General features: G+C 40.8%; 1 protein-coding gene across 1 annotated transcript in view; it reads right to left on the minus strand.

Moving 5' to 3' along the window:
* The window catches only part of SORCS3 (sortilin related VPS10 domain containing receptor 3), a 279,339-nt gene that overhangs the window by 22,838 nt on the left and 238,295 nt on the right, over positions 1 to 18,206 (minus strand). Inside the window, exons 15-19 of the mRNA XM_051619113.1 lie at positions 14,447 to 14,564; positions 12,768 to 12,901; positions 8,586 to 8,699; positions 6,933 to 7,104; positions 1,479 to 1,665 (exon numbers count right to left, since the gene is read on the minus strand). Coding sequence (XP_051475073.1) covers positions 1,479 to 1,665; positions 6,933 to 7,104; positions 8,586 to 8,699; positions 12,768 to 12,901; positions 14,447 to 14,564 — 725 coding nt within the window. The remainder of the gene's footprint in view (positions 1 to 1,478; positions 1,666 to 6,932; positions 7,105 to 8,585; positions 8,700 to 12,767; positions 12,902 to 14,446; positions 14,565 to 18,206) is intronic.

The following is an 18,206-nucleotide window of genomic DNA, read 5'->3' on the forward strand; positions in this document are numbered from 1 at the left end:
AAAGTACTGTCATTTGGTGCCAAGGATCTTGAGTCTCCTTTTTTTTTTTTTTCAGCAGAGGATTTGAGCACCAGACAAATGGTGTATTAAGGGTGATTTATATACCAGGCATTTTTGCCTGTACATTTGAGCTTCAAGGTCAAACCTTCTATATTGACTAGCACATCCAAATATATTAAAAGTCTAGTGCTGAGGTATCATCTTATTTCAGTATTAGCATGAATGTAAATGCTTGCAAATATTTCCCTAGAGATAATGGTAATAACTTGGCCACCTAAGAACACCATAAAATTCAAACAAGAGATCTGAGAGACTGAGGAAAAAGAGGGTAGAATAGTACAACTAGGCCAAGCAACTGCCCCTAACTGCCCCTCATTGCATTTTGCTCTAAAATCCTCACCATGAAAAAGCAGTTCCTATGAGAAAAATTAGATAATCCATACAAAACTGGCTGTTTTTACCTGGTAACCATCACTTTTGTCAGCTAATGGCCCAAGGTGAAGAAAAAAAACAGTTAATGCTCTAATAACAGGTTGTTAAATGCAGCCATGATTGACTTTGAGGGAATTATGAGCATAATAAAAGCTTCAAGGAACATTTATTCCTCCACACAGGGAGCTTGAAATTAAAAAGAAAAAAGTTCTTGAGTTTTGGAAATTTCTGACTTGCTTCCTTCCAGAAGAAAAGCTCAAGTAAAAGACAGGCTATAACACATTCTGACAGGCTAAGAGGCAAAAACAGATATGGCTGTTAACACCATTAGGGGCTAAACAAATGAGGTACATCTGAACACAGATGGAGCTTTCTGCCCAGAAGATCTAGTAGCCTGAGAGCAGAAGGAGGAACTGGAGTCTTTCTGGTCTCATCCTGCATTCCACACCTTCTGCTCTCTCCTGTGGCTTTGAAAAAAACAGTTGAAGGCTCCATATTTGAGTCTGCTCATTTGCCAAGTGGAGAGAAATTGCATTAATCTACCAAACAGAAGGGAAAAGTCAGGGATGCATGTCAAATGCATGACATATGAAAAGCAGCAGATTACTCCTCAGTACACTCATATCCCAGGAAGCATGCTCAGCATAATGTTTTTGTTTTATTTAATAAGCACTGTAATCTCCCCAATCCCGAATAACTGATTCCAAACTTAGTAGATTAATCTACACCTCTTGGATTTAAAACTGAAAACATGCACTTGGACTTTGCTTCATATGCCGTCCAGTCTCTGATCCTTTAGGAAAGTCTGAGAAACATTTTCAAGCTTTATAGCGACTATTTACTTGTTTTAAAAGAAGCTTCCCTTCCTCTTCATTCAATAAAGTTTACTTAAGATAGAAAAGTATCTAACAGTCCAAGCCTTTGAAAGAGCACAAACTGCATATGTAGGTGGGTTTGTATGTATTCTTTACCCTCACTGAAGTTACAGGGATTTTCAGTGAGGCAAGTTTTTTCAGCCAAAGAATCCAGCAGCTGGAAGTACTTACAGACCACATGCAGGAAGAGGACAGCAGCGTCAGAGCCCAGGCTGTTCTCTGCATATGCTGTCACCTGAAAGATTCCAGCACTCTTGTACACATGCCGGATGCCATTCTCAACAGGGCTGAAATTAGCATAGGATACTGCAATGCCATCTCCAAAATCCAGCTGAATGTTTGTCCTCTGCAGATCGCCCTGCAACAGAGAAGGAAACAGGGCTGATAAGAGTGATTTATATTACCCTCCATCCCACGTCTCAGTTTCGTTTCATTAGCATGGACACAAATGTGTAACCTTACCGAAAAAGCCTACCTTTGTTCTGTCAAGTCCCCAAAGGGGTCAGACTCAAATCAACACCAAGTAATTATATACAAGCAATGCTTGGAATAGCCAAAGGTCTGCACCTGTAAAGAGATGTTATTCCCTCATCTTGGGTTTAGAGAGTTTGGGAGGGCACTGTGACAAAAGTGCATACATTAAGGGGACCATGTTTGAACCATCTAATGCAATGCAAGGCTGGGCATTACGTGTTACTGAAGTGCTTTACACAGCCTTTTGTTGCATGTGTGGTGTCCAATGAGTACCCCATCACTGGCAGTGAGATGGGAGGCACTACACTGATGGTAGGCTAGATGCTAATCGGAGAGCAATTCTCATGTGCACATGGGAGCATCGGGGACACTGGAGACAGGACAATGGCTGAAGTGGCTCTCCAAGATATTCCAAAGAAACAGAACCTGATCCCTGAACATGCTGTAAGTCTAGTCTAAGCTAGTTTTCCGGGCTTCCTGTATAGTCAGTGGAAGGGAGAGAAAAACTGTCTGTCTTACAAGAGAGCAAGACATCCCATCCTAACTGAGTCAGATGACATGAATCATGTGCAAATTTCCACCCCTCTACCATGAGGATTGAGAGTCTAGATGACTAGTTTCAGTTAAACATGTAACCTCAAGGTGGCTGAATTTATACATGTTGTGTCCCCCATTAAAGACTGACAGCTTTTGCCTAATGCCAGTCAACACAGGAGAATGAAGCAGATGACAAGAAAATCCCTTCTTGGATTACTGTCAATGACAGCTATTAAACAATGGAGGGAACAACAGACAAGAGGTTCCAGCATTGCAGGTATTGTCTGGAGGCAGCAGCTGCACTATTTTCATCTAAATCGTGCTTTAAACCACTGCAGTTGAACTGTAGAAGTGCCTGTTATTTCAGTTTCTTAGAGCCTTACTTTATACTTGTCCCCTGTTGATTAAAAGTAACACAAGGCTAATTTAAATAGAGCTAAAGCCCAATGCAGTGATTTCACTAAGCTGAAATAAAACTACACCTCACATTAAATCTCTGCAGCTTGCTGCATTTATATAAAATATATTGGCCCAAGTAATTTCCCTTCATTAAAGGTCTCCATGGTATTCACTATGGGTGAAGAAAGACACCACTATCTTTTGGAGATGCTCCTAGCTCAAAACTGAAACCCATCCCCAGATACATTTAGGTTAAGAGTGAGATTCCAAAGTTTTTAAAAAATATATATATTAAAAAATTGTCTGTTCCCAAATGCAATTGGTTCTTTTTTTTTGTTTGTGGGGTTTTTTTTAAACAGAAAATTCAGAAATATTTCATGACCAGTTCATAAGCCCCATTAGAGCTGCAAGTGCACAAGGTCAGGATTAAAGCTAATGTGAGTTCCAGTACATACTGATCTAAGGGAGGGAATTAACCATGTAACTCCCAGCCAGTTCTGATGTATTTCCAATTCCACCACAGGCAGCTCAAATCCTGTAGGGTCCTACATCCACTAGGCTCACTGGCAAAGACCACTGAACTCACAGATTTCACTAAAGCCTCTTGGCAAGGTATTGCACAAAACAAACCACGAATTTCTAGGAAAACTGTGCAGACCAAGAAAAAAGATGTCTTGGGACAACCCATGTGTGACAGAGCTGACAGCACCAGCTTTCCTCTGAGCAGTAGTTTTAAAGTTTACATGTGTGCAGCAAAACAATGGCCAAGTTCTAACTTTGACCCTCACATCTGTAAGTGATTTATCATATGGTCTGAACACATTCGTACTTAACACAGGTCCATTTTGGATCAAGACTGCTTATCTTCCCAGGATAGTCAGGATAAATGCAGGATATTGGCTGGACCATGGAAAAAGAGGTCCTTAAATCAGGATTAAATAGCTCGCAAACTGTTCTAACCCTAATGATCAGCAGCTGAGACCAAAGGTGCACAACAAAGGCTCCTGCACAGATAGAAACATCCATGAAAACAAAAGGTCTCACTTCTTGCCTCCCACTGACTTCAGACTCATGGGAACTGCTGTCTTACTGGCAGTTGCCATCAGCTTGTGAAAGGGGCAAGGGTAATACTGAGACAGGCAGGATGCTCGGTTCTGCTACTGGTCCCAGCTCTGAACATGCACCTGATCTTGTAATTTGGATAGAAAACTGGGAGCACAGTTAAGAAGCCAGACTACACTGAAGCAGTCTCCCTGTTCAAATAACCAGGACCACAGCATGCCCCACAGACTTTAGCTCCCTCATATGCTACATCTGCATTAACAAATCAGTGTATAGGAAGGTATTTTTCAGATGTGAATTTGCCTTGAGTGTATACTTGGAGTCTTCAAGTACACACCCATATAATCAGGGTTATTACATGTAGTTTTAAAAATATGGATATTTGGTTATATATGTTAGATTTCTCTCCTTCCTTGCTCCACTATTCCCATTCCACAGAAGCCGGGGGAGTTTTGTTTATTGACTTGATGAAGGCACAATTTTGACCTCAGTCCTACTAGGATGTTACAAATACAGCATAAACATAGAAGAAAACAGAGAAGTAGAGTGGTAATGACACTAAACTCTATTTATATTGATGAGTATCCAATAATATCCTTTTCACAGAGAGTTTTCTAAATCACTCTAAAAATCTTTAGCAGGGGCAAAATTACACTCGGGATATTCAGTTATTTGATAGAAAGGCCCCCACAGCTTGTTAAACTTTTCAAAACCACTTCTCAAGGGAATGTACTACAACCACAAGTTCATCTCTTATGGAGATGATGAATAAGATACTGAATGGAAGATAAAATTTGATCTGGGCTGGATTCAACATTGGTGACCTCAGGCTGAAATCTCTTGCACCCACGACGGCAGCTTTTTGTGCCTTGTAATTCTCTTTTCTATTTCCTCCTTGCTTCTCTAATATAATTTTATCTGAAATGAGAAGGCTTACAGTGGAGAAGCAAGAACAGATTTTTCATGTCTAAACAGCAGCAGTTGATCTTTCCACCCAATAATGAGAGTTGGGTCTGCCCATTAGACTGTTTTCTCTTTCTCCTTTCCACATTTCTGTACCCAGTATATCAAATACTAAAATCAGTGTGCTAGCCCTACACCTGATGTCAGAGATTCTGGAGTTTAAGAACATAAGTTAAAATTGAAATGAAGTGTAGAAATATCAAATTAAAATAAAATAAATTAAAAATAATTGATCTCCATGTATTCAAAAGGCCCATTTTGTTGCTTTAAGTCCTGTAAACTACCAAAAGGAAATGAGCTAGGAGCTGTCAAAAAGACTGGAACTTTGCATACTGAAATCAGACCAAATCACAGTCTAGTCCCATATTTCTAAAAACAAGGCAAAATCATAAGTCATTCTGCATTTCTTTGTCCACTGGCATTGTCGTGCATGTATTCTGAATTACCACTGTGGACAATACTGCTAAAGCTAAACCTATACATTCTGAGAAATTTAGTTTCAAGCACAAAGTTGCTGATGAGGGTTAGTCTGAAAACAGTAAGAAGGCTGAGTAGAGATCACACAGATGTATCCATGGGAGAGCTTGTCAGACTGCTGTTTGGCTCAGAAAGTGAGTGTAGATATAGGTGCAAAACAACCCACCAGGAAACAGACTGACCAGAAGCAGAGGGAGGCAGGAATGAATCTACATGACTGAAATGTATGTAATGCTGAAGACTTCTACAGAACTTACTTCTTCCAATTAACAAGGAATACTTTGATGACAATTCATCTCAGGTCCACATTGAAAGGCTGGAATACTTTTGCCCAAAAACTCATTACTCTTTTCTTTTTCCTCTTAAAATGCTTATTCTTTTAAGAAACAAACTCAACACACAAGTCTCTGTGGAATAAGCTGTTCACCCACAAAGTCATGTTCTTGAAAATCCTCTTCCCTTAGAAAAAAAATTGTTTCAAGATAATGTTTTTCTAACTATCCTTATTTTTCAACAAAGGACACAGAGTGAACACCCTCGCATATTTATTCCGCTGCCTCTTCAATCTCTAAAGCCTTGTAAAGATTCCACTCTTCAGCTGCCTTAACTGCTGCCTTATTCCCCATCTGTTTATCATTCTTTGTATGCAGCAGTTCTGCTTGAGTTCCTTAATAAATTACTACTTGATTCCTAATTTTTAGATTATGTCTGTTTTTTTCTGAACTCCCACTCACAGTGTCTATACAAATTGTCTTACCATGGTAAGACTGCAGAATATAAAAGAATCAGCCAGGTAGACAAGAATTCCCCTTTGTATAAAAGCAGAGCATGCATGAACATCTGAGGAAGCATGTAAAAAGACCCTGTCAGATTACTGTGTCCCCAGTGAAACATTTAGTTACTGTATAAGAATTCAAATTAATAGAGGCATCTGTGTTTTAAAAAAAAAATCCTAATGAGGTATCAGGAGAAAAAACTTCTCCATGGCAGTATGCTGAGACTTATAAAAGCTTCTTGCATTCTTCAAGGTATTGGTTGCTAATGGAGGCTACTCTTGGGACTGGGAGAGGAAGGGACACGAGGCTTGCACTGTTTCTGTTATGTTTTCCCTAAAGATCTACTGCTGCTTGTTGTAAGAGGCAAGATACTTAGGAGACAGTCACCTAGTCTGTCCCAGTGTCATTATTCTTATGTTTGTGATCATAGCATGTCTGGGTCCCAGCTGTCTCCAGGTACTGTCCTGAAATGAAGTACATAGTGAATGACAAAATGTACTTGTGGTTGTCCAACACCACCTCACTCCATGGCTGCCCCTCCTGAGACACCCAAGGATGTTAGAAGTGAGGTTGTGTGTTGACCCTTCTGTTTAACTAGAAAACAGATGTAACAGTGTAACACAAGCCATTGTGGGAAAATCACTGTTGACATCCAATGACACCTTCCATGGGCAATCAAAAGCCAGCAGAGGAATGCAGCAGCTGCTTTTTGTGGTGCAGTCACATTTATCCCAAAACACCAAATCAAATCATAGCCCAGAAAAGGCACAAGATCATTTGAAAAACCCTTCTGTCAGCCTGAATACATACCAGGGGTCTTCCTTAGCTATCCAACCCTCCACTGAGCCACAAACCTCAGCAACAAAGGCAACATAGTGTGCACTATGCACACTACACACTCTCCACAGTTAAAGGTTTGCTGAGCCCACTGACAAACCTCTTCCATAAGGATGATGAAAGTGGCATTGTGTCCCTGCTCCGTGACCAACTTTCCATCTGAAGTGAGGATGTGCAGTCCCCGGGGTGCTTTTCCAGGGCATTTCTCCATCTTGGCCATGTACTTCTCTCGCAAACCATCTGTGCAGTTGTTAGACACAATCCTTCGGTACCTGGAGAACAGAAACAAAAGGAGATTGGGCTCAGATGGTGGGCGAAAAATGTGTTTGTTTTGGTTTGGTTTTGTTTCTCCACATTAATGTATGTGCTTTTTCAAAGGCTAACTGCCTGCATGATTCCTTCACTGAAAGAAAGAATCAAAGCAATCTAACACTTTATTAAATTGGAGAAAGCCAAACAAATCACAATCCAACATTCTCCAGAGATTCTCAGCAGCATCACTGAGAACACACACACATTGTGGAGGTGAACTATTCTGCACTGCTAAAAGGCAAGAAAATCCCTCAATTCCCCATGCCTGCAGGATTGCACCCTGCAGCCCAGCTTTTTAATTATGCTTTTTATTACATTTTGTCTGCCTCTGCTCTCCTAGAAGGCACTTAGAGTGTTCTGTCAAGTGCTTTGTCCAGTTCAATTTTTAAGTGATTTAAAGAATGTTTTTTTTCTCTTGGCTCTTCTTGGAAGAGGTTGTCTAACTAGTATGACAGTTGGCTATTCCTGGTGGTGTTGAGGGGGATTAACACTTTCTAGTAATTTCACAGTAAAAAACAGGTTTGGTTAAGAAGACAGAGCCCCTGACTATTTTCTTACTGCTGTCAAGAGGGCTAGAAGCAGTCAGACTGGTCAGGGTTCCTGTAATTACATCCCATATTTATAGCAACCTTTCAGCTGAAATGGAGTCTCTGAAGTTAAATGACTCCAGATTCCCAGTAGCCCCACTTTGTTCAGCCATTTGCATCAAGCAGCCCCACCAACAACCCTGTCATAATAACTGAGCACGCAGGACCCTTGACTCAGAAGCAGCCCTACAAAGTCTTCAGGGTCTGCACTGCCGGAGAAGGGCCATGGCAATTTTGCACGAGCCAGTGCAAGCAGAGTTTCAGAGTATCCCCTGCACAACAGAACAGCATTTGCAAAGTGATACTAAGTTAATAAACCAACACTTGCCATCTGTCCTGGGTAAAACCAAGAGAAACCAATATATGTAGCTTGTCTGAAATCTCAAGGCATTGTATACACAAAGTGAAAATGGCAGAGGAAAAAAAAAAAAGAAAAGAAGCTAAAAATTGTTCATTTGAGCATCCCTAGAAGCTGTTATAAATACGAGCTGTAAGATAGGAAAATTTCAATAAAAAACAATGTAAAATACCTTGAACCTGTCCTTTTAAATGCTCAGATGTCTCTCAAATATACTTTCCTGATTCGTGTTTTAATTTTGCAGTAAAGGGGAGCTCAAAGGCTAGGCTCCAGGGATCATACATCAGTTGATTGCAATACAATATCTACATGTCACTTATGTTAATGTGCTTCTCTCTGCCTCTCAGGAATGAGGCAATGTTCCATACAGATGCTGCTGCACATATTACCTCACGAATAAGGCTGGAAAAAAGCCAGAAGTGATGTAGAGAAAAAAGAACCATTCAGGTTCTCTTGCAAGGTCACCAAAACCAGAGAGATTGCAAGGTTCACTTACCCAGTGCTGTTCAAGTAGCTCTGACCGATGCTGCATTCCTTGGACAGGGAGGACAGGCTGAACCAGAAGGCTGGAACACACTGATTGTTGCTGTGCCTCTCATACCCATAGTCGCTAGAGAGACAATCATGAATGCATCATTGTACCCACTCACTAGACTTAGTTCAGAGTTTTAGGTGATGATTTTGTTCCCCAAAGCATGTGCATGTTGGTGGTTCTCTGCTGGATGGCATGACATCATGGATTGGGCTCATCCAGACACAAAGTGCTTGATTAGTTTGAGAGGCAGGAACACAGTTCACAGAAAGTACGTGATACCTGACAACACCAGAATGACCAACCTTGCAGAGCAGTGGAGGACTTGTGTTTTATTTAGTAACAAATCAGGGGCAGAGATTCAGGAATAAAATGGCATCAGTAATTTGTTTTCCTATTAACCTCTAATAATTTCACTTCCTGGGCTCTTTAGGTTTGCTTGCTTTTTGCAGTCTTTGCTTTCAGAACACACCAGATGAATTCCAAGATCTAATGCCACTTTTTCCCAACTAAGCAGTTAAGGATATATAACCCAGGAGCACAGCCTGAACAACCAGCCAAGATATGTATATTTATATATACATGTTAATAGACTCCTTACTCTTTAACTGAGATATGACTGCCCTGAAAGAAAGCCTAGCTGATGTTTTTCCAGCACTCAAACAACACAGCCCACTTGCTAGTCTAAGGATTACATGATACTGTGTCACATGGGGAAGGTAAGCCAGGGTATTGATACTTCCTCGGACCACCAAAGACTGAAAGCTCACACAATCACATCCAAGACTCCTTTCTACAGCTGTTTGCATGCCAATACAATGATGAAACAATAGGATTAATCCAACCCTTTCCATAAATTTTAATAGGCTGTGAATCAGATTTCTATGCATAGCCTTTGCAGGCAAACTGGATTCAAAGGGCAAATAAAAAGGGGATTCCGGATTTTTGCCTGAAGCATATTAAAAAATGCCAACCAAATAAAGCCCTGTGGAAACACAAACACTACAGAAGCCACTGCCTTGAAAGCTCTCCATGCCCTTTTGGACACTGTGTTTTATCCTCCCCCTGTTCAGAGTCTGAATTGCCAACAGAAAGTCTCCAGAAAGAGCTTTGGTGAGACAAAATTGTGCTATGTCCCCAGTCACCCAGACTGCTGCTGTTTCTTTTTTGGAGGGCAAAAATTCTGCACACTACTTTAAAAGGTTCAGAGATTCCCTAATGCTTTTTCTTTCAACATTCAATTTAATCATTCTCAGTGGGTCCGACCTGTACAGTCAAAAATGCCTGGCAGTGACTTGGTAATTAAAAATATTCAGGAGGAGCTGTACTTTGCCCCAAAGAAGAAAAGAGCTGCATAAATATTTAATAAAATTAAAGACAACATTGCTGTATGCCCTCAAGGTTCTGCGCTTGTTCATTAACTTCTGGTAAATGTATATTAAAACCTTGCATGCTGCCCACCTTCCTTCTCATAAGCCCCAGGGTTTGCATAAGTTAAGGAAATAATCAAGTCCAGCTGCTGTGCTGTCTTTCTAAGGAAAGCTGCCTTGACAGAGTAAATAAAGAATCAGGAGAAGGGAAAAGAAAGATCTGTGAGTATTTTAATAACACTTCTGAGTTCCTTCTGCCATTCTCTGTCAGAAAAGGGCCAGGCTTTGCTTTTGGAAATGAATGCAAGGGTTGGCAAGAGCCATCCCTGACCTTCACTCATGAGGATCTGTTCAACTGGGGCACTGGATTATGGTTTCTACCCCTGAAATTTAGATCAGCCTTGTATCTAACAGCAGGAAAGAGATACCACTGCAAGATGAGGCAGATGGGCAAAGGCACTATGACCAAATGGGAGGGAGCACAGCCCTCACCTCTTGTGCTGTAGGGCTCCTACAGTCACTTGTCCTGTCTGCACAGCTCCTGAAGGCTGGCATCATCACACCTAGTGTTTCCCTGACTCTCAACAGGACTGCTCATTTTACATACAAAAGGCAGGCCAGTCAGTGTTTCCAAGAGAAACAGGCAATAGTGAACCCAGCAGAAAAGGATGAGTAGACATCTTCCCTTTTCAAAAGCATCAAGTGAAGGAGTAGGAGCTGTCCTTCCAACTGTAGACACCTACAGTGGGGATGTATCTCCATAAGCCCCTTGCCTAGAGCCTTCTTCCAGTCAGTGAAGAGAAAAGTAACTTCTCAGTACTTCCCCTTTCATATTGACATCCCAAAGAATCATATTCTAGAATAATCTGTGTCTTGCCACTGACTAAATAACTGTCTTATCCTTTAGAAGCCACACGTCAGAGCAGATGAGTCCACCCTTCCTCTCTGAAAACAACTTTTAAGATAATCTAGCTTGGTGGCACGTTTCCAGCACTGCTAGTGTTTTCTTCTAACTGATTACCCCACGCTTTCTTCCAGTCAGCCCTGAAGACTAGCAACAAAACTCACCCTTAAACTGAAGCTGGTTCATCTGATTCTCCATCACCATCTATAAGAATTTTGCAACTGGAAGCCAGTTAAGAATTCTGTTGGCAGCGCAGAGTCTGAAACAAAAGCCATCTTGCTGTCTTCTAACTGCATCTCCTCTGCTGGACTGACAAGGCTAACAGCAACAGTCTCTCATGTTAGTGGGAAAGTTAAGCAAAAATTATACTGAACACATGCAAAAAAAATGTCATTTGATTGAAAAGGTGCATTCTGATGCAGGCACTTTTAATGGCAGAACTTACGGCCAATTTAGCTATCACAGTTTTCTACTTGCAGCTTAGGAAAGACAAACTTCTCTGTCAAAACAGAAAGCTGGAGAGGCACAAAGCTGCAAAAAAAAAAAAAACTCAAAAAAGGGCAAATTCATAAGCTTCTCTGGAGACTGATACTTGGTTCATCTCAGAGGCATGTGGCAATGCCAAGGGCATATACTGCAGAGCAAGACAGTTTGTCCTTCTGGAAAGTTTCCATGATGAGAACAAAGGGGAAAGATCTCCTAAGTCAAGCCAAGGAGTCTCAGACATAATTTGGGCATTAGGAACAAATTAAACATCTATTCAGATAAGATTAAAATCTCTTTGTCCCTGAACCTCTCTCTTAATACTAAACTACTACTCCGATATTCAAGAAAACACTTTGGTCTATATTTTATATTCATTTTTGTCACATTTTAGTCTGTCCATGTTCTAAAAAGAACTGTGAATCTCAGCTTGCTTCACATCTCTTCCAGAAGGATTCAAAGGTAAGTGAAGTTTTCAGGAATTACACCAATACAGAATCAGATACTGATCCTGATAACCTACTATAAAAATGAAAATATTTTCTTAGCTGATCTGCTTTGAGGGTATTTTGAACTCCATTTAAATGACAATCTGATCATTTAATCTCAAACATCTCTGGTATTGATAGTCTCAAATCTTTCAAGTATTGCCGGCACATGCTCCCTGTGGGTTAGCCGTGTGCACAGATCCTGACTGTTATACATTCTCCCATCTCCTATCCCTGATCATCCATCAGTAACAAGCAGTGGTTCATTTCCCTCCTGTTATAATTTGAAATTGCTTTCAAAGTGACCTTAAAGCAGTTTGGAAATTATGGCCCCATTAAGTTAGAAACACCAATATTTATGCAAAACAAGCAGCTATATCTGATAAGGGTGGGCTGTACAGTCATGTCACAGAAGCCCTTTCAGAAATTTCTCAATAAAACATTGCTAAAGAGCAACAAATGGTTCCCAGGAATTCAAAGGAATAATAATAAAAATGTGCATGTTTTGCTAGCTTGCTCCCTAGACACTCAATGACCTTGGAAGTAAGGACACAGAAATTCCCTCTTTCTCCTGTAAGCAATGTGCTTTGGATCAGGGAAGTGACCTGGCTGTCACTCTTCTACAATGATGGATAAAAAATGTCAATCAGTTCTTGCAAATTTCTGCTTTTTAATTCCAGGCTTGGATTTCTCATGGAGATTAACAAATCTCCTGCAGAGGAAAGGGACACCTCCCTCACACAGCAGGTGTGGGGGTCACATCTATGCTATTTGCTACAACCACAGCCACAAAGCTGCACGAGACAGTTTGTCTGCAAGGTTTTCTGTCCGGGCAGTAGCTCATCCACTGCCAATGCTACAAGAACAGTCCCTGCAAAAGCTCCCAGAGTCACATACTCACCACTCAAAGTCCCCTTGACCACAGACACAGGGCTCAGACACCACAGTTCGGGAATAGTCCCGAGCTAGGGAACACTGGGCTCCAGGCTTGCGTTTTTTATAGATTTTCCTCTCTCCCATGACACAAGGCTCCCCCTTCAGCAGCCAGGGAACAAGAGGAGAAAGAAAAACAGAGTTGTAGTAGCATCTGGGCCCTAATGGAGCATTTCGTCAAAAGACACAAAAGGCAACGAAAGCATGCAATTACCACTGGGAGAGCTGGGAGCTAAAAGTCTAGCTTCCTTCTGTGACTTTGCATACTCAAAAGCCACCTTGGGAGAGACCACGAGTACAGTGTGTTCAGCATTGAATTGGGATGCTGATGGCAATGTGTCCAAAATGGCTGGGTGCCCGAGCCATCACAGGCACCCAACTATGCCATATTTCAGAAAGCATCCACTAATGTATCTAGTCCTATGAACTATCCTGGAAAGACAATGTGGGTGTATTCCAGGGTTTCTTCCCTATGTCAGATGAAATCTACTACAGGAAGAAGTGCCCAAGCCTGAAGGACAGGGCAGGGACAAAATCTAGGTGTGGAACCAAGGAGTCCTGGCTCCCCTTCTCTTTTCTTGTTAGACTTGGCTTTTTTATGGCCCTCAAATTACTTAGATGGTGTGTTTTACTGGGCTCTTTGAACACAAAGGTTTCCAAGAGCACTACTGGGAATAGCAAATCTAAAAGAAACATTTGACATTTAGGTGAGTTGCCATAAACAGAATTTTCTCTGATGCAGAAATAATTTGTCTGCATAGAAGTAAGAAAAAAAGACAACACCTAATTGAAACACTTCTCTTTTCCATTAACAGTGGTTCCCAAGAGGGCTTCCAGGTTACACACATTTTATCTTTCATTTAAATTATTTTCATTTATTCAACTCTATTACTTCAGTTATCAGATACATTCTGGCCAAATGAATGCTCGTTTCTACTTCATGGATTTCATTCAGGAATATCACAGTGAAAATAGTTCTGGCTTTAGTTATGTTGTCCTGCAGTGAGTGGAACATCATACTGGTGGCCAGTAACCCAGCAGTAAGTTTCCAGAGGGCATTGAGGTCTTTTCAGTTCTTATGGCTTCAGGAGCTAAATATATCCAGCATGAAAATAAGCCAGAGTGTATGAAAAGCAAAGCATGTATTTTTGAATGCAATGAAATAATCAGGGGTTTTCTGGAGTCTTTTATTCAACAGCTCCCCAGAGTTTTACAGACACCTCCAGGATGAATAAATGTTTTTATTTTAATTTTTGAGTAGGGAAAATAGAGCCAAATTGAAAGAAAATTATTTTCATGAGTTACTGACAGTTGCAAAGAGTTCAGTGTTTCCCACAATTCAATCACAAGGTGAGGTTTTACATTGCACTGAGCACTGAGGGCAAGAAGATCCAGCTGGTGCCATGGAATATTTTCATACAAAGAGAAGCTAACAATCTCCCTAACTTGCTTGGAGAAGACTGGCCACGTGCTTATTCATACATATATGCTTCAGGGGAAGTAAAGCGTCAGCAGGTCAGAACTGCAACTTGATGGATGCAAAAAATCCATATGCTCTGCTGTAAAGAGCAAACACATTCCTACCTAGCAACACAAGAGTATGGGAAACAGTGCCCCCCTCATTCCCTCCCTTTACAATGTGAATACCTGATTGTGCAGATGCCAGGTTTGGTAGTCATCCTTGTTACACCTCCTGCTGAAAACAGACTTGTAGTCCACCTTGACCAGCTGCCATTCAGAACGGAGACTGACGTGCCCAAAAACTCTGAGCATGGGAGGAAAATAGAAAGAACCAGAGTAAGCCAGAGATATGCTTCCATTAATCAAATATTTTTCTCATAAATCTCAGCTGCAGAAACCAAAACACAGTCTTGGAGTTTGATACCAGAAAATGTTATATAGTCATGAATAACATTTTTCTGTTCCTATAACATCCTAGGATTGTTTAGGCTTTGTCTGACCCCTTGTGCAAGCTGTGTTGAAGGGTCTTCCATGCCTCTAGCACTTAGCACAGTGGGCTCCAAGTCTAATACAGACAATCAGCTATCACTCAGAACAATAAACAACCAGACTAGAAAGCAATGTACCTAATGTAAAGAGAGCTAGTCTAATTACTGTATGGGTTTGGTTGTCTCAAAATCAAGCCTTTCTTAGTTGACCCCGTTTCTTTACTGCTGAAGTTTTGTGTTGCACAAACTTGGTACTTAACAAATTGCAAAAGAAACACCTGAAATGTAGACTGTAAGCAAGCGACCTGCAAAGACAGCAGAGTGATCACCATTTTGAGGTTATCAGTAGTTTTTTCTTAATTCTTTTGAGCAGGTCACTCATCATCAGCATTCACTGATCACATTCCATGGTTCACCTAGTTAAGTAATAAGTTGATTTTCAGTATGAAAATGACACATTTCCCCACACAATTCCAGACTTCCAATGCAAGGCTTGTACTGAGTATACAAAAGCAGTTGGAGCTGAAGGGGCACCTCTCCAAAAAATAGTGGGAGAAGGACAAAGATCATAATTTAAAGCTGAGGCTGGGGTGACAAAAGAATTGAATATCAATTAAATAAAACTGAATACCACCAAAGGTTTCTGCCCAAGCTTGGACAAGAACATTGTGAGCAGAAGCTGGCTGTTGAACATAGGTCTGTCTAAATGCCATCAAACAACACTCTTTCACGTGCAGGAAAAGCTATGTGCGTGCTTAAGGGTCTGGATGGGAAGGACCAAAGCAATAATGAGCACTGATGGTATACATCACCAAAGTACCATCCCCACAAATACTAAGGGACTGTACATGTTGGAAGCTTGCACCTTCACCAAAGAAAGCAAAATCGTAGCAAAAATGTGGTTTAATTAATAAATATCATCAGGTACCCAGAAAAAATGCTCCACTTATATCCATCTGCATGAGTTCTGCAGGGTGTTCAGTTTTTGATCAAGTGACACGTTCCTATTCCAGCTGTGATTTTCTCAGTAAGGACCAGCTTTTCAATCAGCTGAAGCTGGACTTCCAAAGAGTTGTGTAATAGGAAGAATTAGGGCAGGGTGACACAAGTGAGCAGACTTTAAAAGGCATTAACAAAACTACAGCTTCCATCAGCAGGGAGAACATCTTGGTTCACATAAACAATAAAAATATGTTGATTTGTCATTATAACATGCCAAGTTCATGGCCATCTCAAATGAATAGATAAAAGAACCTAAAAAGTAATCTAAAATACAAGTTCCAGATTAAATAATCTCTCTATTTACTGAAATCCAAGCTTTTCTGACACTTCTGAGGCAGCAAGTCATTGTATCAGCTTCACTGTGAGAAAAAGAATACTCTTCTTCCTTATACCAAACCTTTAACTTACCTACATTTCTACACAAGCCACTTAAGAGATTAAAGATTTTGGGGTTTTAATTATTTGAGACTAAAAGAGAGAGATGATTCACAAATTTCCCCATGAAAGTGAAAAAGAAACAAAAGAGAAAACTTCTATTGAGTTTCCCAGCACTGACTGCAGTCTGGATCCTGCTGTCTCAGTGTGCTGTCATTCTTTACTCCATTTCTTCTTAATTTGCAACGTAATCACACAGGGTTGTTGGTTTGCTCTCCCCTCAGTGCCCAAACACTTCCGGAGACTGTAACCTCCACCAAAACTCCTCTGCCTTGTGCTGCTTTTCATAAAATAGAAAACATCCAGGAATTAGCCATGTTCTCCCACTTAGACCTGTTCTCAGCTCATGGGGATCAGAGAGAGAAAGAGGGGTGGGGGCGACCTTAGAGCCTGGGGTTGTGGCTTTGCTGTGGACATGTTTCTATATCCAAGTGCTGCCTCACAGATGTAAGCTGCAAGATGTTGACACAATGCAAGAAATACCTGTGTGTACAGAGGTTATAAATGAGTAGGTGGGGAAGGATTTGTTTGTAGGAATGGATTTATTAGGTAGATTGTTGTTGGCTCTTCAGAACGTCTCTAAATGTAGTCCTAATTGTGGGGTATTAGGTATAGGAAACACTACTGCATTCAGGCAATACTACAGAAGAAATTGTAATTCTTGTTGCTCAACACAGAAGGCATATCCTGGATGAAAATCAACCCATAGAAACTGTAGCAATATGGGGTGCCAAGGCACTTGTCAGCAGGAGGGAGAAGGGAGGAATACAGGAAATATTCCACAGAGGGAGAAATACAGATGGCCTCCAGGGATACACTCAAGTAGGAGTTGACTACAGCTCCCCTCCCCAGTTTCCCTTTGTTACGGGGCAAATCCCACCAGTTCTTGTGCCTCAACTACTTTCAGTATATACTCTTACAGAGTGCACATCTTGTCAGGGCATTTTTGCACAGCTGGGCAGCTCTCCCACAAATCTCGTTTGTCCTGGATATGATGCATGAGTGAAATGTCACTCCCACAAAGCAGCAACTCAGCGGGCAGAAATCATTTAGTCCAGCAGATTTATACCAGTTCAGGATTTGACCTGGGTGTTTATGACACTGAAAACATAGCAAGAGGAGGGAAAAACATAATCAAACACAAACACTTGCCTGAACCCAGAAGATAACAAGGCTGGACAAACCAAACACTTCAGCAGCCAACACATCTCAAGAAAAATGTTCCTCAGATTGACCCTAATCTAACTGTCCAGCAAGTGAGTAAAAGGCTTCCTTGTGCTTTACAAGCTACAGAAATTGCCAGAACCACTTGCATTTTCAATCTATTAAAACAAGCTAAAAAAAATACCCAAAACCCTCTGCCATTGAAATTCTCTATGATAATAATTAATAGAAAAAACAAGGTTTCCTAAGTATAAAGCAATATATTAGCATTCCAAAAGCACAGAGCATTAGCTACTTTTAATTAAATTATTTCAAAGCAGATCTTTGTATATAATTGCTATAATTTAGACTGAAACAATACTACACTAAATGTAATTATAGGAGTGTGAACAGAGAAGGATGTTTTCCTCTGTGCTGCAGAGATGGTTCTGGGTCACCTGATTTTTAAAGTAGTAACTTTCCTCCCTCTTGCTAATAAAAAGCTTCTTAAGCCTGATCAACCACTGCAGTGCAAATTTCAGAGATAAGAGCTGCTCCTATGCAGAACAACTAGCAGGCAAACACACCCTGTGAACACTGCTCACCAAGAACAAATGCAACTCGGATACCTACAGCACTTTCTAATGGACCAACCAAGATGATGAAGGTTATGTTACACTTCAGGATGATTCTGTTATGCATTTGAAACTTCTAGGAGAGGAAGAAAACATAAGGAATGGAAAAGAGTGCTGTGTTATTTGTGGGACCTCACTGGAGTCTGAAACAGCTTTCCTTGGGAAGTTAGTTGGGTTTTTTTTAGCCTCTTTCAGAAACAAAACAAATCTTAGGGAAAGAGCTGGAAAAAGGGATTAGTGGGA

The sequence above is a fragment of the Apus apus genome, chromosome 4 (genome assembly GCF_020740795.1).
Source record: "Apus apus isolate bApuApu2 chromosome 4, bApuApu2.pri.cur, whole genome shotgun sequence".
NCBI classification, from domain to species: domain Eukaryota; kingdom Metazoa; phylum Chordata; class Aves; order Apodiformes; family Apodidae; genus Apus; species Apus apus.